The following is a 15,016-nucleotide window of genomic DNA, read 5'->3' on the forward strand; positions in this document are numbered from 1 at the left end:
CATCATAAATTGTATGGGGACAAAGATCTATACGTATACTTTGGAAGAAAGGCAGGAAAGGGGAAATATGATAGAGATGTTTAAATACCTTCATGATGTAAATGCACAGGAGGCGAGACTCTTTCAATTGAAAGGAAGCTCTGGAACGAGTGGGCGTAGTATGAAGGTGAAAGGGGACAGACTCAGAAGTAACCTGAGGAAATACTTCTTTATGGAAAGGGTGATGAATTTATGGAACGGCCTCCCAGTGAAGTGGTGGAGATGAAAACAGTATCTGAATTCAAAAGAGCTTGGGACAAGTATGTAGGCTCTCTAAGGGAGTGACAGGGAGAGTAGATGGAATGAATGGGTAGACTGGATAAGCCATATGATCGTTATCTGCCTACATTTTTCTATGGTTTCTAAGAACATCCAGTCTGCCCAAACAAGATAAACTCATACCATAACGTATGATGTGATACTACATATGTATACTTGATCTTACATAGTAATATAGTATGGTCCATACAGTCTGCCCAACAAGGTAAGTAATTGTATGTGATACTTCATATGTTTACCCAACCTTGATTTGTCCTTGCCATTTTCAGGGCAGACCATAGAAGTCTGCCCAGAACTAGCTTTGCTTCTCAATTACCTACCAGTGTTGCCACCCAATCTCCACTAAGCTTCTGTGGATCCATTCCTTTAAAACAGGATTCCTTTGCGTTTATCCCATGCATTTTTTTTTAATTCTGTTACCTTTTTTGATCTCCACCACCTCCCTTGGGAGGGCATTCCAAGTATCAACCACCCTCTCCATGACAACATACTTCCTGACATTTTTCCTGAGTTATCCCCTTCAATCACGATTCACGTCCTCTAGGTCTACTGTCTTCCTGTCTCCGAAAAAAGTTTGTTTGCAGATTAATCTCTTTCAAATATTTGAACGTCTGTATCATATCACCCGTTTCTCCTTTCCTCCAGGGTATTAGTGTTCAAGTCTCTCCTTGTATGTCTTGTAACACAAATCCCATACCATTTTTGTACCTGTTCTTTGCACCGCTTCAAGTCTTTTTACATCCTTAGCAAGATATGACCTCCAAAACTGAACACAATCATCCAGGTGGGGCCTCACTAATGACTTGTACAGGGGCATCAACTCCTTTCTTCTGCTGGTTACACCTTTCACTATACAGATCTTCTGGTTACTGTCACTGCCTTGCCACCTTCAGATCCTCAGATACTATCACACCAAGATCCCTCTCCCTGCCTGTGCATATCAAGACTCTAACCATCTAACACATACGTCTCCTGAGAATTCTACTCTAAGTGCATCACTTCGTACTTCTTTGCACTGAATTTTAAATTGCCAAATGTTAGACCAATCTTTTAGCTTCTGTAGATCCTTTTTCATGTTTTCAACTCCCTCCGGGGTATACACAGTTATAAATCTTGGTATCATCCGCAAAAAGGCAAACTTTACCTTCGAATCCTTCGGCAATATCACTCAAAAATATATTGAGCAGAATTGGCCCCAGCACTGATCCTTGAAGCACTCCACTACTCACCTTTCCCTTCTCTGAGTGAATTCCATTAATCTCCACCTTCTGGCGTCTGTCCGTCAACCAGTTCACCACTTTAGGTCCTGTCTTCAGCCTGTCAAGTTTATTCATGCGCCTCCTTTGAGGAACTGTAAGTAGACTGCATGTCCTCAATCCAATTCTCTGGTCACCCAGTCAAAGAATTCAATGAGATTCGTTTGGCATGATATACCTTTGGTAAAACCAGATTGTCTTGGATCTTGTAACTTATTGGATTCCAGGAAATTCGTTATCCTTTCCTTCAGCATTGCTTCCATTACTTTTCCAATAACCGAAGCGAAGCTTACTGGTCTGTAGTTTCCAGCTTCTTCTCTGTCACCACATCCGCTCTTCTCCAATCCCACTGAACTTCCCCTGTCTCCAAGGCTTTATTAAAACAAATCTTTAAGAGAACCTGCCAGAACCTCTCTGAACTCCTACAATATCCTGGGATGGATCCCGATAGGTCCCATAGCTTTGTCCACCTTTAGATTTTCAAGTTGTTCATAAACACTCTCTTCCTTGAACGGTACTATGTCCACCTCATTCTCATACGTACTTTTGCCAATCGTGATCCTTCTCCAGGATGTTCTTCCATTAAAAGTATTTTTTAGCACATCTGCTTTTTCTTCATCATTCTCCACATAGTGACTCGCAACATCTTTCAGTCTCAATTCCATTTTTAGTCTTGCTCCTTTCACTAATATACCTCAAACAATTTGTCGCCCCTTCTTACATTTCTAGTCATTTGTTCTTCTGATTGCACATTCACCAGATGTATCTCTCTCTTGGCTTCTTTCAGTTTCATCCAGTATTCCTTTCTGTGTTCCTCATCCTGAGTTTTTCTGTATTTCATGAATGCTAACTCTTTAGCCTTTATTTTCACAGTCACTTGCTTGGAGAACCATATTGGTTTCCTTTTTCTCTTGCTTTTGTTTACTCTCCAAACAAAGGCTTGTAGCCATATTTATAGCTTCTTTCAGCCTGTCCTTGCCATTTGCAGAGCACAGACAGTAGAAGTCTGCATGGCACTGGCTTAGCTTCTCAATTACTGGTGTTACCATCTAATTATCTATAAGCTTGTTTGGTTCACATCTTCCTTTGTGTTTATCCCATGCATTTTTGAATTCTGTTACTGTTTTCATTGCCACCACCTCCTGCAGATGGGCATTGCAGGCATCTACCACCCTCTCAGTGAAAAATTACTTTCTGATATTCCCAAGTTGGCCCTCCTGCAATCTAAATTTATGTCGTCTAGTTGTACCACCTTCCCTCCTCTGGAAGAAGTTTGTATGTTAATACCTTTTAAGTATTTGAATGTCTGTAAAATATCACCCCGTCTCTCCTTTTTTCCCAAGGAGTATCTTCAGGTCATCATGTCTCTCCTTATATGTCTTGTGGCACAAATCCCATATTATCTTAGTTGCTTTTCTCTGCACTGCTTACATCCTTAGCAAGATGCTGCCTTCAAAACTGAAAACACAGTACTCTGAAGTGGGCCCTCACCAATGACTTGTACCTTTTCTTCTGCTGGTTATACCCCTTCTCTATGCAGCCTAGCATCCTTCTGGCTGTGGCCACCACCTTGTTGCTTGTTTCATCACCTTAAGATCCTTGAACACCATTACCCCAAGGTCCCTCTCCTATCTCGTACATCTCCTTTGTATTTCTGCACATCAAGTGCACCACTCTGCACTTCTCGGCCTTAAATTTAACTACCAGACCTTTGTCCATTCTTCTAATTTTTGGAGATCTCTTTACATGGTTTCTACTCCCTCCAGGGTATCCAACTCTACTAGCTCTCTGTGTCATCTGCAAAAAGGCCCTTCAGCAACATCTCTCACAAATATATTAAACAGAATTGGCCTCAGTACTGACCGTTGAGGCATTCCATTACTCTCATTTCCTCTGAGCGAATTCCATTTACAATCATTTTCTGTCGCCTTTCGGTCAACTAGTTTCCAAACCAGTTCACCACTTTGGGTCCTAAGTTCAGCCCTCTCAGCTTATTGATGAGTCTTCTGTGAGGAACCATATCAAAAGCTTTGCTGAAATCCAAGTAGATTATATCTAGCGTATGTCCTTTACCCAGTCCGTGAGTCACTCAGGTTTGGCAGGGTTTTGTAATTCCATGTTACCTCAGATCCTGCAACCTACTGGATTCTAGAAAATTAACTTGTCCTTCAGCAGCAGCTCCAATATTTTTCCTACCACAGACATAAGGCTTACTGGCTTGTAGTTTCCCACCATTTCTCTGCCCCCAATTTTGTGACGAGACACCACATCCGCTTATCTCCAATCCCATGGAACCACTCCCGTCTCTAAAGATCTATTAAATAAATCCTAGTTTCGTCAATATCTTGGGACATATCCCATCCGGCTACAAAGCTTTGTCCACTTTCAAATTTTCAAGTTGTTTATACACATTTTCTTCTGTGAACAATGCAATATCTGCTCCATTCTCAGATACACCCTCAGCAGCCGACCATAGTCATTTCTCCAGGATTTTCTTCCGTGGACACTTGAGAGGTTTTTTATTAGCATTTTTGTCCCCTGAAAACATGCCAAGTGGCTACCTGAACCTTAAGAGAACCCAAAGCTAAGCCTTTCTGAAGGCTTGAATGGAGGAAAGCTAAAATCTGGGAAAACGAAGACACCGGAGAGGCTGCTCTTTCAGAGCACCAACTTTTGAACATCCTCCATACTCTAGAGTATACTGTGGAAGTACAGCATTTTTTCACTTGCAGAGTGGTAATTACTTTAAGAGCCAGGCCATAAGACCAAAAGAGGAACAGATCCTCCAATAGGACTGGATCTTGATGCAACAAGCCTTTGCCTTGAGGAAGCCTGAGGGACTGGTTCACCAGAAAGCAAAATCAGGTCTGCTTACCATGGTCTTCGTGGCCAACCCAGAGCAACTAGAATCATAAAACCCGGATGCATTGCAATGTGCCAGGGATGATGACCCACCATAGACCAAGAAGATGTACAGAAGGCCACTGAGGCCAAGGCTGAACTACTGCACCCAGACCTCATGAGCCTGGCCCTCTTTAGCGGCTAAAGTTATGAATCTGGTGTTGTTCTTGATGGCCATCATTAATGGACAACCTCACCATGCCATAATTAGCTGCAAAACCATGCTGGACAGCTCCTGTTCCCCCAGATCTGGAATGCCTGCTGAGAAATCTGCTTGAACATTGTGTTCCTGCTATATGTGCTGCTGAAAGATAGCAGAGACGCACTGCCACCCAGCTGAAAAGAATGTGGGACTCCAGGACTAGATGTAGACTGTGATCTCCCCTTGTCTGTTCACACAAGCTACTGCTGTGGCACTGTTGGAGAATATCTTGACTAGTCAGATATGTTACAAATGATAACAAAGCCTTCCCGATAACTCTCAGCTCTTGGTAGTTGGACCATTTGTCCTGAGCAGCACGAGACTGATAGTGAGCTCTCCAGCCCATGGTGACAACTTTCCAGCAGGTTTGCAGAATGAAGCCAATATGACATGCTGTGACTGGCTGAAGTCATCTATTGGGGGGGGGGGGGGGGGGGGGGGTCAGACCTCTAGTCCTGTGAGAATGGGAACCAGTGGCTGAAGTGATTCCTGCATAGGTATAACGTGCATTCTCACCCAAGGAATCACTTCTAAGGTCGCCACCATAGAACCCAGTACCCGAGTGTAATCCCAGGCGCTAGACTATCTGCTGAAGCAGCAAATGAATTTGGCATTAGAGCTTCAAAAATGTTTGGCTCCAGGAGAAATATCTTCCCTTGCTTTGAAGAACATTTTGACATGTTCCAGTATTTGAGAAGGTATCAACTTGCTTTTCTTGAAGCTGACTATCCAACTGAGAGCAATGTTCACCACTCTGGAAGTCACATATCTGCTGTCCTGAAAGGAAGACCCTCAAACAGACAACTATCCAGAAAAAGAATGACCTCTGATCCTCTGATGGAGGCCACTATGATAACCACAATCTTGGAAAAGGTCCTGGAAGCTGTAACCACTCTGAAGGGCATCACCTGAAAGTGAAAACGGTGATCCAGCACTGTGAATCTCAGAAAATTCTGATGTGGAAGCTACAATGGAATGTGAAAATAGATCTCTGAGGTCTGGAGTGATGTGAAATTCCCCTGGTTGAACTGACGCAATGACCAAGAAGAGTATCTCCATCCAGACATGAGATACTTGCATACATCGATTGAGCTTCTTCATGTCCAACACTGGACAAAAGATACCATCTTTCTTGAGCAAAATGAAATACCTGTCTTGGCCCAGAGGGATGGGCAAGACTGCTCGCAAAGCTTCGATAGAGCTTAAAGTTGCTTCAACTATGGCCCACTTGTCTAGACAAACAAAAGGGGATTCCAAGAAGGATAGTGCAACTGGGCAACAAAATTCTAACTTGTAGCCGTCTCTGATAATATCCAAGACCCCCACTGGTCTGAAGTGATTCTGGTCCATTCCCTGAAATACACAAAAACTTGAGACAACTCCCTATGCTGACCTCCAAGGAGTTGGCCTGAACCACATCAAAGGGATATGTGCTTGGTATTAGTGGAGTGGCCTGGGTGAGATCCAGTCTCTCTAACCAAAAAGAGAGGGTCATCTGGCCTGAAAACAGGTATGCTGACCATACTGTGGAACCCTAGCCAGTACCACTTCACATTGCTATACTTCCAATGAGAGGAAGAAGCTGTTGAGGAAGAATGAACAGAAATCTTAGGTTTATCCTCTGGCAGTTGCTGTGGCTTAGATTAACCCAACTCTTTAACCAGGTTAGTAAGATCTTCAACCCACTTGCACTTGAATGAGAGCCTGACCACTTGGGACTTGGATGCCGCAGCTGCAGACCGGTGTCTCAACCACAATTGACACCATGAAGAAGAGACCCAGTGAGTAGATGATCATAAAAAGGTGTCTGCCATATAAGCTAACCCTGCCTCCAAGTGAGAAACTTAAGAGGAGTCAGAGAATTCCAAATTGGAGTCAGAGGAGATGGCCCTTTATATACCCTGGCTAAAGACCTGCAAATAGTTGCATGCAGACCAAGAGATGCCACCTCAAACGGTTAACTTTAAGATGAAATTAGGCTTTACCTGCTAATTTTCTTTCCTTTAGATCCTCCAGACCGTTCAAGACGCTTGGGTTATGCACTCCTACCAGCAGAGGGAGACTAAGAACACTAAAACTTCTTATACAAGTAGCCTGTGCAGACCTTCTACTAATCAGTAAAACAGTAACAAAGCAGAGGAACAAAACACCTCCACCTAAACAAAACCACTGAATCCACACTCAGATCTCCTCCCCTTAAGACGGGGGAATTCAACTGCAGATGGACACAAACGGTACCACAAATTGCCCTAAGTAAAACTCCAGGACCCAAATCACAGGAGCTACTAGAAATATCAGCAACTGAAGTATAAAGAAAATACCATACTGAACTGCCCGATACACTGGGTGGGCTCTTGAATGGTTTGGAGGATCTAGAAGAAAGAAAATTAGCAGGTAAGGCCTAATTTCACCTTCCTCAGCAATCCTCCAGACTGTTCAAGACGCTTGGGACGTACCAAAGCAGTAAACACATCTAAGGGTGGGACCTGCAAAGCCCTGAGGACAGGACTGCAGCTCCAAAACTGGCATCCTCCCTTGCCTATACATCCACTCTGTAATGTTTGACAAAAGAATGCAGGGAGGACCACACCGCCGCTCTACAAATGTCCACCGGTGGAACAAAACTACTCTCTGCCCAAGAAACCGCCATCCCCCTAGTAGGATGTGTCTTGAGCCCCACCGGCACTGTATGGCCATGCAATATGTAAGCCGAAGAGATGGCATCCTTCAACCACCGAGCTATAGATGCCTTAGAAGCAGCCGCTCCCTTCTTGGGCCCCCCATGAAGGACAAATAACTTGTCCGAAGACCTGAATTCCTCCGACCTGCGCAAGTAAACCTTCAACACTCTGCGCACATCCAATTTCGCCAAATGACGCTGAGAAGCATCCCCCGTCCGGTCCCCCAAGACCGGCAACAAAATCACCTGATTGACATGAAATGATACCACCTTAGGTAAAAATGAAGGCACTGGACGCAGTGAAACCTTTTCCTTAGAAAACCACAGAAACTGAGACCTACATGAAAGAGCCTGAAGGTCTGAAATCCTGCGAGCCGACGATATAGCTACCAAAAAGACCACCTTCATAGTAAGGTCTTTTATCGAACAAGACTCCAAGGGCTCAAAAGGAGAACCCGACAAAGAGTCAAGAACGATATTAAGATCCCACTGAGGAACTACCGGCCGCTGAGGAGGACGAAGCAACTTCACCCCGCTCAAAAAACGGACCACATCCGGGGAAGACACAACCGACCTGCCCTGCACCTTACCCCGAAAACACGCCAAAGCAGCCAGCTGCACCTTCAAAGATGACAATGAAAGGCCCTTCTCAAAAGTATCCTGCAAGGAATCTAAAATGCACGACACAGAAGCTGTCGAAAGGACACACGCCCGGTCCCCACACCAATCTTCAAATATGCACCACACACGCACATAGGCCAAAGACATCGAACGTTTGCGAGACTGCAGCATCATCTGAATCACCTGAAGAGAAAACCCTTTCCTTCTCAACCGTTCCCTCTCAAGGGCCACACCGTAAGAGAGAACCGAGCTGGATCCGGCATGATAATTAGCCGCAGAGACTCACCTTCTAACAGGCGCATCAGATCCCCGAACCACGGCCGACGCTGCCAATTCGGAGCCATCAACAACACCGGACCCGCATGATATTCTACCCTCTGTAGGACTCGACCTATCAAGGGCCACGGGGGAAACACATACAGCAACACCCGCTGAGGCCACGGAAGGACCAATGCATCGATCCCTTCCGCCCGCGGATCCCGACGCCGAATGAAATACCGAGGAACCTGAGCATTCTGTGCTGACGCCACGAGATCCACTACTAGCACTCCCCACTTTAGAACTATCTGGACGAACACCGACCGATGCAGAGACCATTCTCCGGGGTCCAACATGTGTCTGCTTAGAAAATCCGCGTTCACGTTGTCCACCCTGGCCACATGCGCTGCCGAAATTTGCACTAGATGCCTTTCCGCCCAACTCATGAGCAGAGCCGTCTCGATTGCCAACCGCGGACTCTTTGTACCGCCCTGCCGGTTGACATACTCTACCGCTGTTGCGTTGTCGGACATGACTCTTACCGCCTTTCCGACCACACTTGAGCAAAACGCCAACAGAGCTAGCCGAATCGCCCTCGTCTCCATCCAGTTGATAGACCACTGAGCTTCCTCTGCTGACCACCACCCCTGCGCGGACCAACCGAGACACTGAGCTCCCCAGCCCAGCAGACTGGCATCCATTACCAGAATCACCCACTGAGGAGGTTCTAACGGCATGCCCTTTTTCAGATGGGCCGAGCACAGCCACCACTGGAGACTGCGCCGAGGAGCCCCCCCCAATGGCAACCGCAACTCCAAGCTGTGTACCTGGGAAGATCACCGGGACAACAGAGCCGACTGAAGCTGACGCATATGCGCCCTGGCCCATGGTACAACCTCTATCGTCGCTGTCATGAGGCCTAGAACCCAAAGGTACATTCGAACCGTCGGACTCTGAACGGACATTAACAGCCGGACCTGCTGCTGAAGAGAGGCGATCCGAGAATCCGGCAGAAAAACACAACCCACTGCCGTGTCGAACCGCACTCCCAAGTACTCCGGACTCTGCGATGGGATCAACTGACTTTTGACTACATTCACTACCCATCCGAGCGATTCCAGAAATGCGACCACCTGAGCCGTCGCCGCAACACTGTGAGCCCGAGACTTCGCCCGGATCAACCAGTCACCCAGATACGGATGCACCAGAATTCCCTGCCTCCGCAAAGCCGCTGCTACCACCACCATTATCTTGGAGAAGGTGTGTGGAGCCGTTGCCAGATCAAAAGGCAGAGCACAGAACTGAAAGTGCCTCCCTAAAACAGCAAAACGAAGGAAACGCTGATGGGCCTCTCGAATTGGCACGGGCAGATATGCTTCCGTGATATCCAGTGACATGAGAAATTCTCCCTGACGAACAGCCACTATGACCGAGCGCAGAGTCTCCATGCGGAAGGATGGCACCTTGAGCGCCCCATTGACCCTCTTGAGATCTAAAATGGGTCAAAACTGGTCCTCCTTCTTCGGCACCACAAAGTAAATGGAATAACAACCCATTCCCTGCTCGTGCCGAGGAACGGGTACCACAGCTCCCAACTGGATTAAGCGACCCAGAGTCTCTTGAATAGCCTTTAACTTGACTCGAGAGTGACAAGAAGAAGAAACAGATCCGGCAGCGGGTGCTCGAACTCGAGCGCATAACCATTGCGAATGACCTCCAGTACCCACTGATCTGAAGTAATTTGGGTCCACCCCTGATAAAACAGACGAAGTCGCGCCCCGACCTTCACCAGAGGCTGGACCCGCACACCTTCATAAGGAGGACTTATTACCATTTCTGGCACCTTCGGAGAAGTCCCAACCTCCTCGACGACCCCTTTGAAAAGACTGCGTCCGCTGGAAAAAACGGCTTTTAGAAGGATACACAAATCTGCCCGGCCTGTACCGCCTCGCGTCCTTAAACAGACCTCTAGCCGAACCCCCTCGACTAGCCGACTTAGGCCGTAACTCCAGCAACCATGAGAGCTTGGTATCCCCAAGACCACTCATGTTTATCCAAGTCCTCTCAAAACAACATAGAAGCTTTGAAAGGTAGAGAACACAACTTTGCTTTAGAGGCCGCATCTGCCACCCAGGCCCTAAGCCAAAGAGCCCTGCAAGCCGTCACCGCCAGAGCCATATTCTTAGCAGAAGCCCTTAGCAAATCATAAAGGGTGTCCACCAAAAACGAAGGCCCCATCTCCAATTTGGCCAGCTCCTGAACCAAACCAGTCCTATCTAATGCAGGCTCATCCAAGAGCTTCTCCACCCAACGGAAACAAGCTCTGGCTACCAAGCCCCCAAACACAAAGGCCTGCAAGGCCAAAGCTGACCAATCAAAGCTGCGCTTCAGAAAGGACTCTAGCTTCCTATCCTGAGGATCCCGTAAGGCTGTACCGCCATCCACCGGAATGGCCGTAGCCTTAGTAACCGCCGTAACCACAGCATCCACAGTAGGTGGTTTCAGCAGGGCCAAGTCTTCCGGAGGCAAGGGATACAGCCGCGCCATAGCCCTAGACACCTTATAAGCAGCCTCCGGCACAGACCATTCCTGAAAAACCATGTCTCTAATGTCTGAATTCATGGGAAAGGAACGGGAGGCTCTCCGAATCCCCTTAACCAAGGGATCTACCTGGGGTCCCTCCGTAGCGGGAGTGGCCGCCGGAGCAAACTTCAAAGTAGAGATCACCTGATCAATGAGCTCTAACAACTCCTCCTCATGAAAAATGCGAACCACAGAAGAATCTTCCCCAGGCCTTAGCCCATCCTGATCCTCAGACTCATCTAAGAGATCCTCCTCTCCTGAGTCACTCCAAACCTTCAACCCAGGCAGAGAAAGTATCTCCATAGACTCCAAAATATCCACCAGCAGGCGCTTAACTCCCACTGAGCTAGTAGCCTCTGGGGAACAAACAGCTCTCCAGGCATTATACAGAGACCAAACAAACTCAGGAGGGAAACCAGACCCCCCCCCCCGACGCTGCTGAAGCCCCAACAACACTTCCCGCAGTCTCCGCGACAGACCCCCCTCGCTCCAGCGGCGCTTCCTGCCAAAACCGGCTCCGTCGAGGCCGACCCAGGACACGCAGCAAAATGGCTGCGTTTCCCGCAAAAACCAGCCCCGCCGTTGCCGGCCCAGAATGTGCAATCAAATCGCCACACAACACCTCCGCCGACTCAGGGGAAAGCACGGGGGGCAAAAGCGCTGACAACGTAGGCTCCCCACAAAATTTACATTGGCCAGCTTTCACTTCAACGTCGCACTTCGCACAAAACCAACACCTCGCCAGCTTAGACATAATGGCCGCGAACACAATAAAAACAAACAGTTGCTTTGTGCTCTGACAGAATAATAGGCAAAACCGCCTAAGGCAAGAACGCCCTTGAAGACGTTTTATCTCTGGACTGCCACAAGAACGGCCAAAATAGCCGCCTTTTAAAAACGTTTATTTTTTTTTAAACCTCGTTGCCTAAACGCTTCAAGGGTACAGAACGAGGTCTGTAGCCGAGGTCAAGCAGTCCTCCAGAGGAAGAGCACAGGGGGAAGGACCCGGCCACCTGGGAATAAGAAGCCCCTTAGGACTTACACCCTGTAATAGAGATCCAAGAGTGGGTTCTCTAACATTTACAACCCAACCTAGAAACCCCAAACGGGCCTACCAGACTGAGTACACTGCACAGGCTGCACACATCTACCCTCTGCTGAGACTGAGAAAATACTGGTTAGTAGAAGGTCTGCACAGGCTACTTGTATAAGAAGTTTTAGTGTTCTCAGTCTCTCTCTGCTGGTAGGAGTGCATAACCCAAGTGTCTTGAATGGTCTGGAGGATTGCTGAGGAATGCTGCCTTACAATCCTGCAAATCTAAGTATGACACACCCCTTCCACAGGGAGAGTAATCTTCTTGTAATCATCATCAGCGAGTCCATTCTGGGCAATTGAAGCTTTTTTTTTTTTTCCAATAGGCGCATTATGGCTCTGCCAACCAGCATCAGGGAACTGCTGCTTAGCTGGAATTATATCCTGAACAAGGTGCAAAGGAAAAGACTCTGAAAGACCCCCTAGTCCAGCTATAATAGAAGGAGCCTGAGTAGCTGAAGAATCAAACAATTGTGAGAACTTCAGAAAGAAAGTTCCTCTTTATAACAACGTGAGCATTCATCCCCTACCTCCACAGGCAGCTCACCCTCTTCAAATAATGTAGAAATAATTAACGTTTGTTCTGAAGTGCTATGGCGTGGATAGACTCCGTACATGCCATATCTGCCTGGTTCAAAACAGACCCCTTTAGGGGCCGGAGAGACATAGAAAGATGCTAAAACAGCAGTCTCTGCCACAGGATGATCAGACTTAAGTAAGCCTGATGCATAAGTAAAACAAGTTCTGGAGACAGCAGACTGTCAGCTTGTTTCAGGATCAGACTGATCCAAAAGAACACAAAATGGAGTCTGCATCAGAAAGAGGACTAGAAGAAATCCAAACCGAAGAGTCCTCATATGGCCACTGTTCCTGCTGCTTTCTGAGGAAAACTGTGGGCAGAAGGAGAAGGCGGTGAAGCCAGGTCTAATACCAGCATTGGAGTTCCCTCTCCTGGGCTAGATGCAGAATCAAAAGCCTATATGATGGCTTGCAGGAGCTGCATTTCCAGGCAGCAGAGCAGTGGGCTCTGCAGCGGGAACAGTATTTCACTGCTTTAACGGGAGCTGTCATGAAGTGAGAGGTTGCGATATTAACTACTACTATGGAAACAAGCAATGTCGATGCCAAATTAGACGTGGCTCAACCACGTTTATATATAAAAAAAAAAAAAAAAGCAAGAAGGCAGCACTCTTGAAGACGGAGGAGAAACGCTGGACCCAAATGCACTATAGCAGAATCAGACTTGCCACTACTAACTTCAACTCCTCCTACTCCTCCTCCGTAGAGGATTAGAGGATTCTGCCACTGCTGTAGGGGGGGAGGGGGAGGGGAGAAAAAAAAAGATTCTTCAGACATTTTTATTATTTTCAACAGAGGATGACAGCCACAGATTGCAGAGCAGAGTGAAGGAGAGGAGTGATGAGAAAGTGATTGAGACCTCTAGGTATGCCAGAGTTTCAGAATACCTCTTAGCTCAACTAGGAGCCAGCTGACTAACTGGACCATAAGTACATATAAGAACATAAGTATGACTATACTGGGACAGACCAAAGGTCCATCAAGGCCAGCATCCTGTTTCCAACAGTGGCCAATCCAGGTCACAAGTACCTGGCTAGATCCCAAAACAGTACAATGCATTTTATGCTGCTTATTCTAGAAATAAGCAGTGGATTTTCTCCAGAAGCAGCTCAATCACTAAAACCAGAGAAAAGTTATAGTATTTTAGTAACTGCATGCAGAACACACCACACTTCTGCATTCTATATCTTCACCTGCTAGTCAATGGTCTGAACACTCAGTCTTCAGGGACAGTCTGAGGATGCTAAGGAAAAATAAATACCTTTTCTAGGCAAATATATTTAGCTTTCATCTTATCCCCTTTTCTTAAGGATCTGATTTTAACTCCTGTGCTGTGGTTCTCTAATTTTAGTACATCCTCACTAACATGGCTGTTATTCGGGTAGACACTTTTGAAGAATAAGATGCCAACCAAGAGCATCAATTAGGGTTATTATGCATTTGCAGAGAATGAGGATGGACTCAAAACTGCTCAGTGATGGACAGCCTGGCTTTGCGGAGCAGAGCATCTCTTCTACAGGAAATAGATGGGAATTGATGTAGGCAGAGGTACTTACTTTGTCTCCGTCCCACATTTTCCAGTTTTTCCTCATTTGCTGTTTGAAGGCGTTTCCAAAGTTCATGCTCCCAGAGAAACCTCTCTGTCCCTGAAACATGTTGTGCTCAGGGTGAACTTTCTGGGAGAAGAGGGATGGGAGTCGGGAGGAGCCGGAGGCACCAGGGCCCCGCCTTCCCTTTGGCTGTAGCGGCTCATTCCACTGTCCGCCCATGTACCCGGAAAATGATGATGCCATGGGTCCCTTATTTCGCCCGTCTCTGGCCCAGTTCTGGCCCCGTTGGCCATAGTTGTCCCATGCTTTGTTCTGGAACTGGTCCCTGCTGTTCCCGTAGGAGCTGTCATAGCGACCTTCATAGGCAGTCATGTCCTGGTCATATCCAGCCTCACTGTAATTGTAGCCGGATCTGTACAGATCACGGTTGTTCAGTGAAGACCTTGAGTCGTAGGACTCATATGAATCATACCTGCAAGAGTCGCATAGCAAGCAAGGAATCCAGTCAGTAGCAAGTAAGACATCACACATTAGAGCCTGCCGAGAAATGGCAGCAGAGGTTAAAAACCAAAAATAATTGTTTTTAAGGTTAAACTGCTACAATAAAATATTTTCACAATTTTTTAAAAGTTCTAACAAGGCTCATAAGTATCACTCAACATGGGAGTTTTTCCTTGTGTGATACAGCAGTCAGAGGGACAGGGAAGAGCAGAGCAGGGCAGGGCAAACTGCTGTAATTCAGTTCCGCTTCAGCTTGGAACAAATGGACTTTTTTTTCTGTGGCTCAGATTTGAAATTTAAGTCTAAAACAGTGGTTTGGAAATTCCCAGAACCATTCCTCATTTGCATGAAACTACTTAGTCACGGCAACTCTTTAAATCTCTCGGTTAACTGTGTCAGACTATTTGAAAAACATTCCCAAGCTGAGCAAAGGCTGCTCCACACTGGATTATAGTTTTGAATTCACTGAATCTT

The 15,016-nt window shown here is 46.7% G+C and overlaps 1 protein-coding gene across 1 annotated transcript in view; it reads right to left on the reverse strand.

Moving 5' to 3' along the window:
* The window catches only part of LOC115466130 (A-kinase anchor protein 8-like), a 134,960-nt gene that overhangs the window by 58,056 nt on the left and 61,888 nt on the right, over window positions 1–15,016 (reverse strand). Inside the window, exon 4 of the mRNA XM_030197178.1 lies at window positions 14,048–14,513. Coding sequence (XP_030053038.1) covers window positions 14,048–14,513 — 466 coding nt within the window. The remainder of the gene's footprint in view (window positions 1–14,047; window positions 14,514–15,016) is intronic.

The sequence above is a fragment of the Microcaecilia unicolor genome, chromosome 3 (assembly GCF_901765095.1).
Source record: "Microcaecilia unicolor chromosome 3, aMicUni1.1, whole genome shotgun sequence".
In the NCBI taxonomy this organism is placed as follows: Eukaryota; Metazoa; Chordata; class Amphibia; order Gymnophiona; family Siphonopidae; genus Microcaecilia; species Microcaecilia unicolor.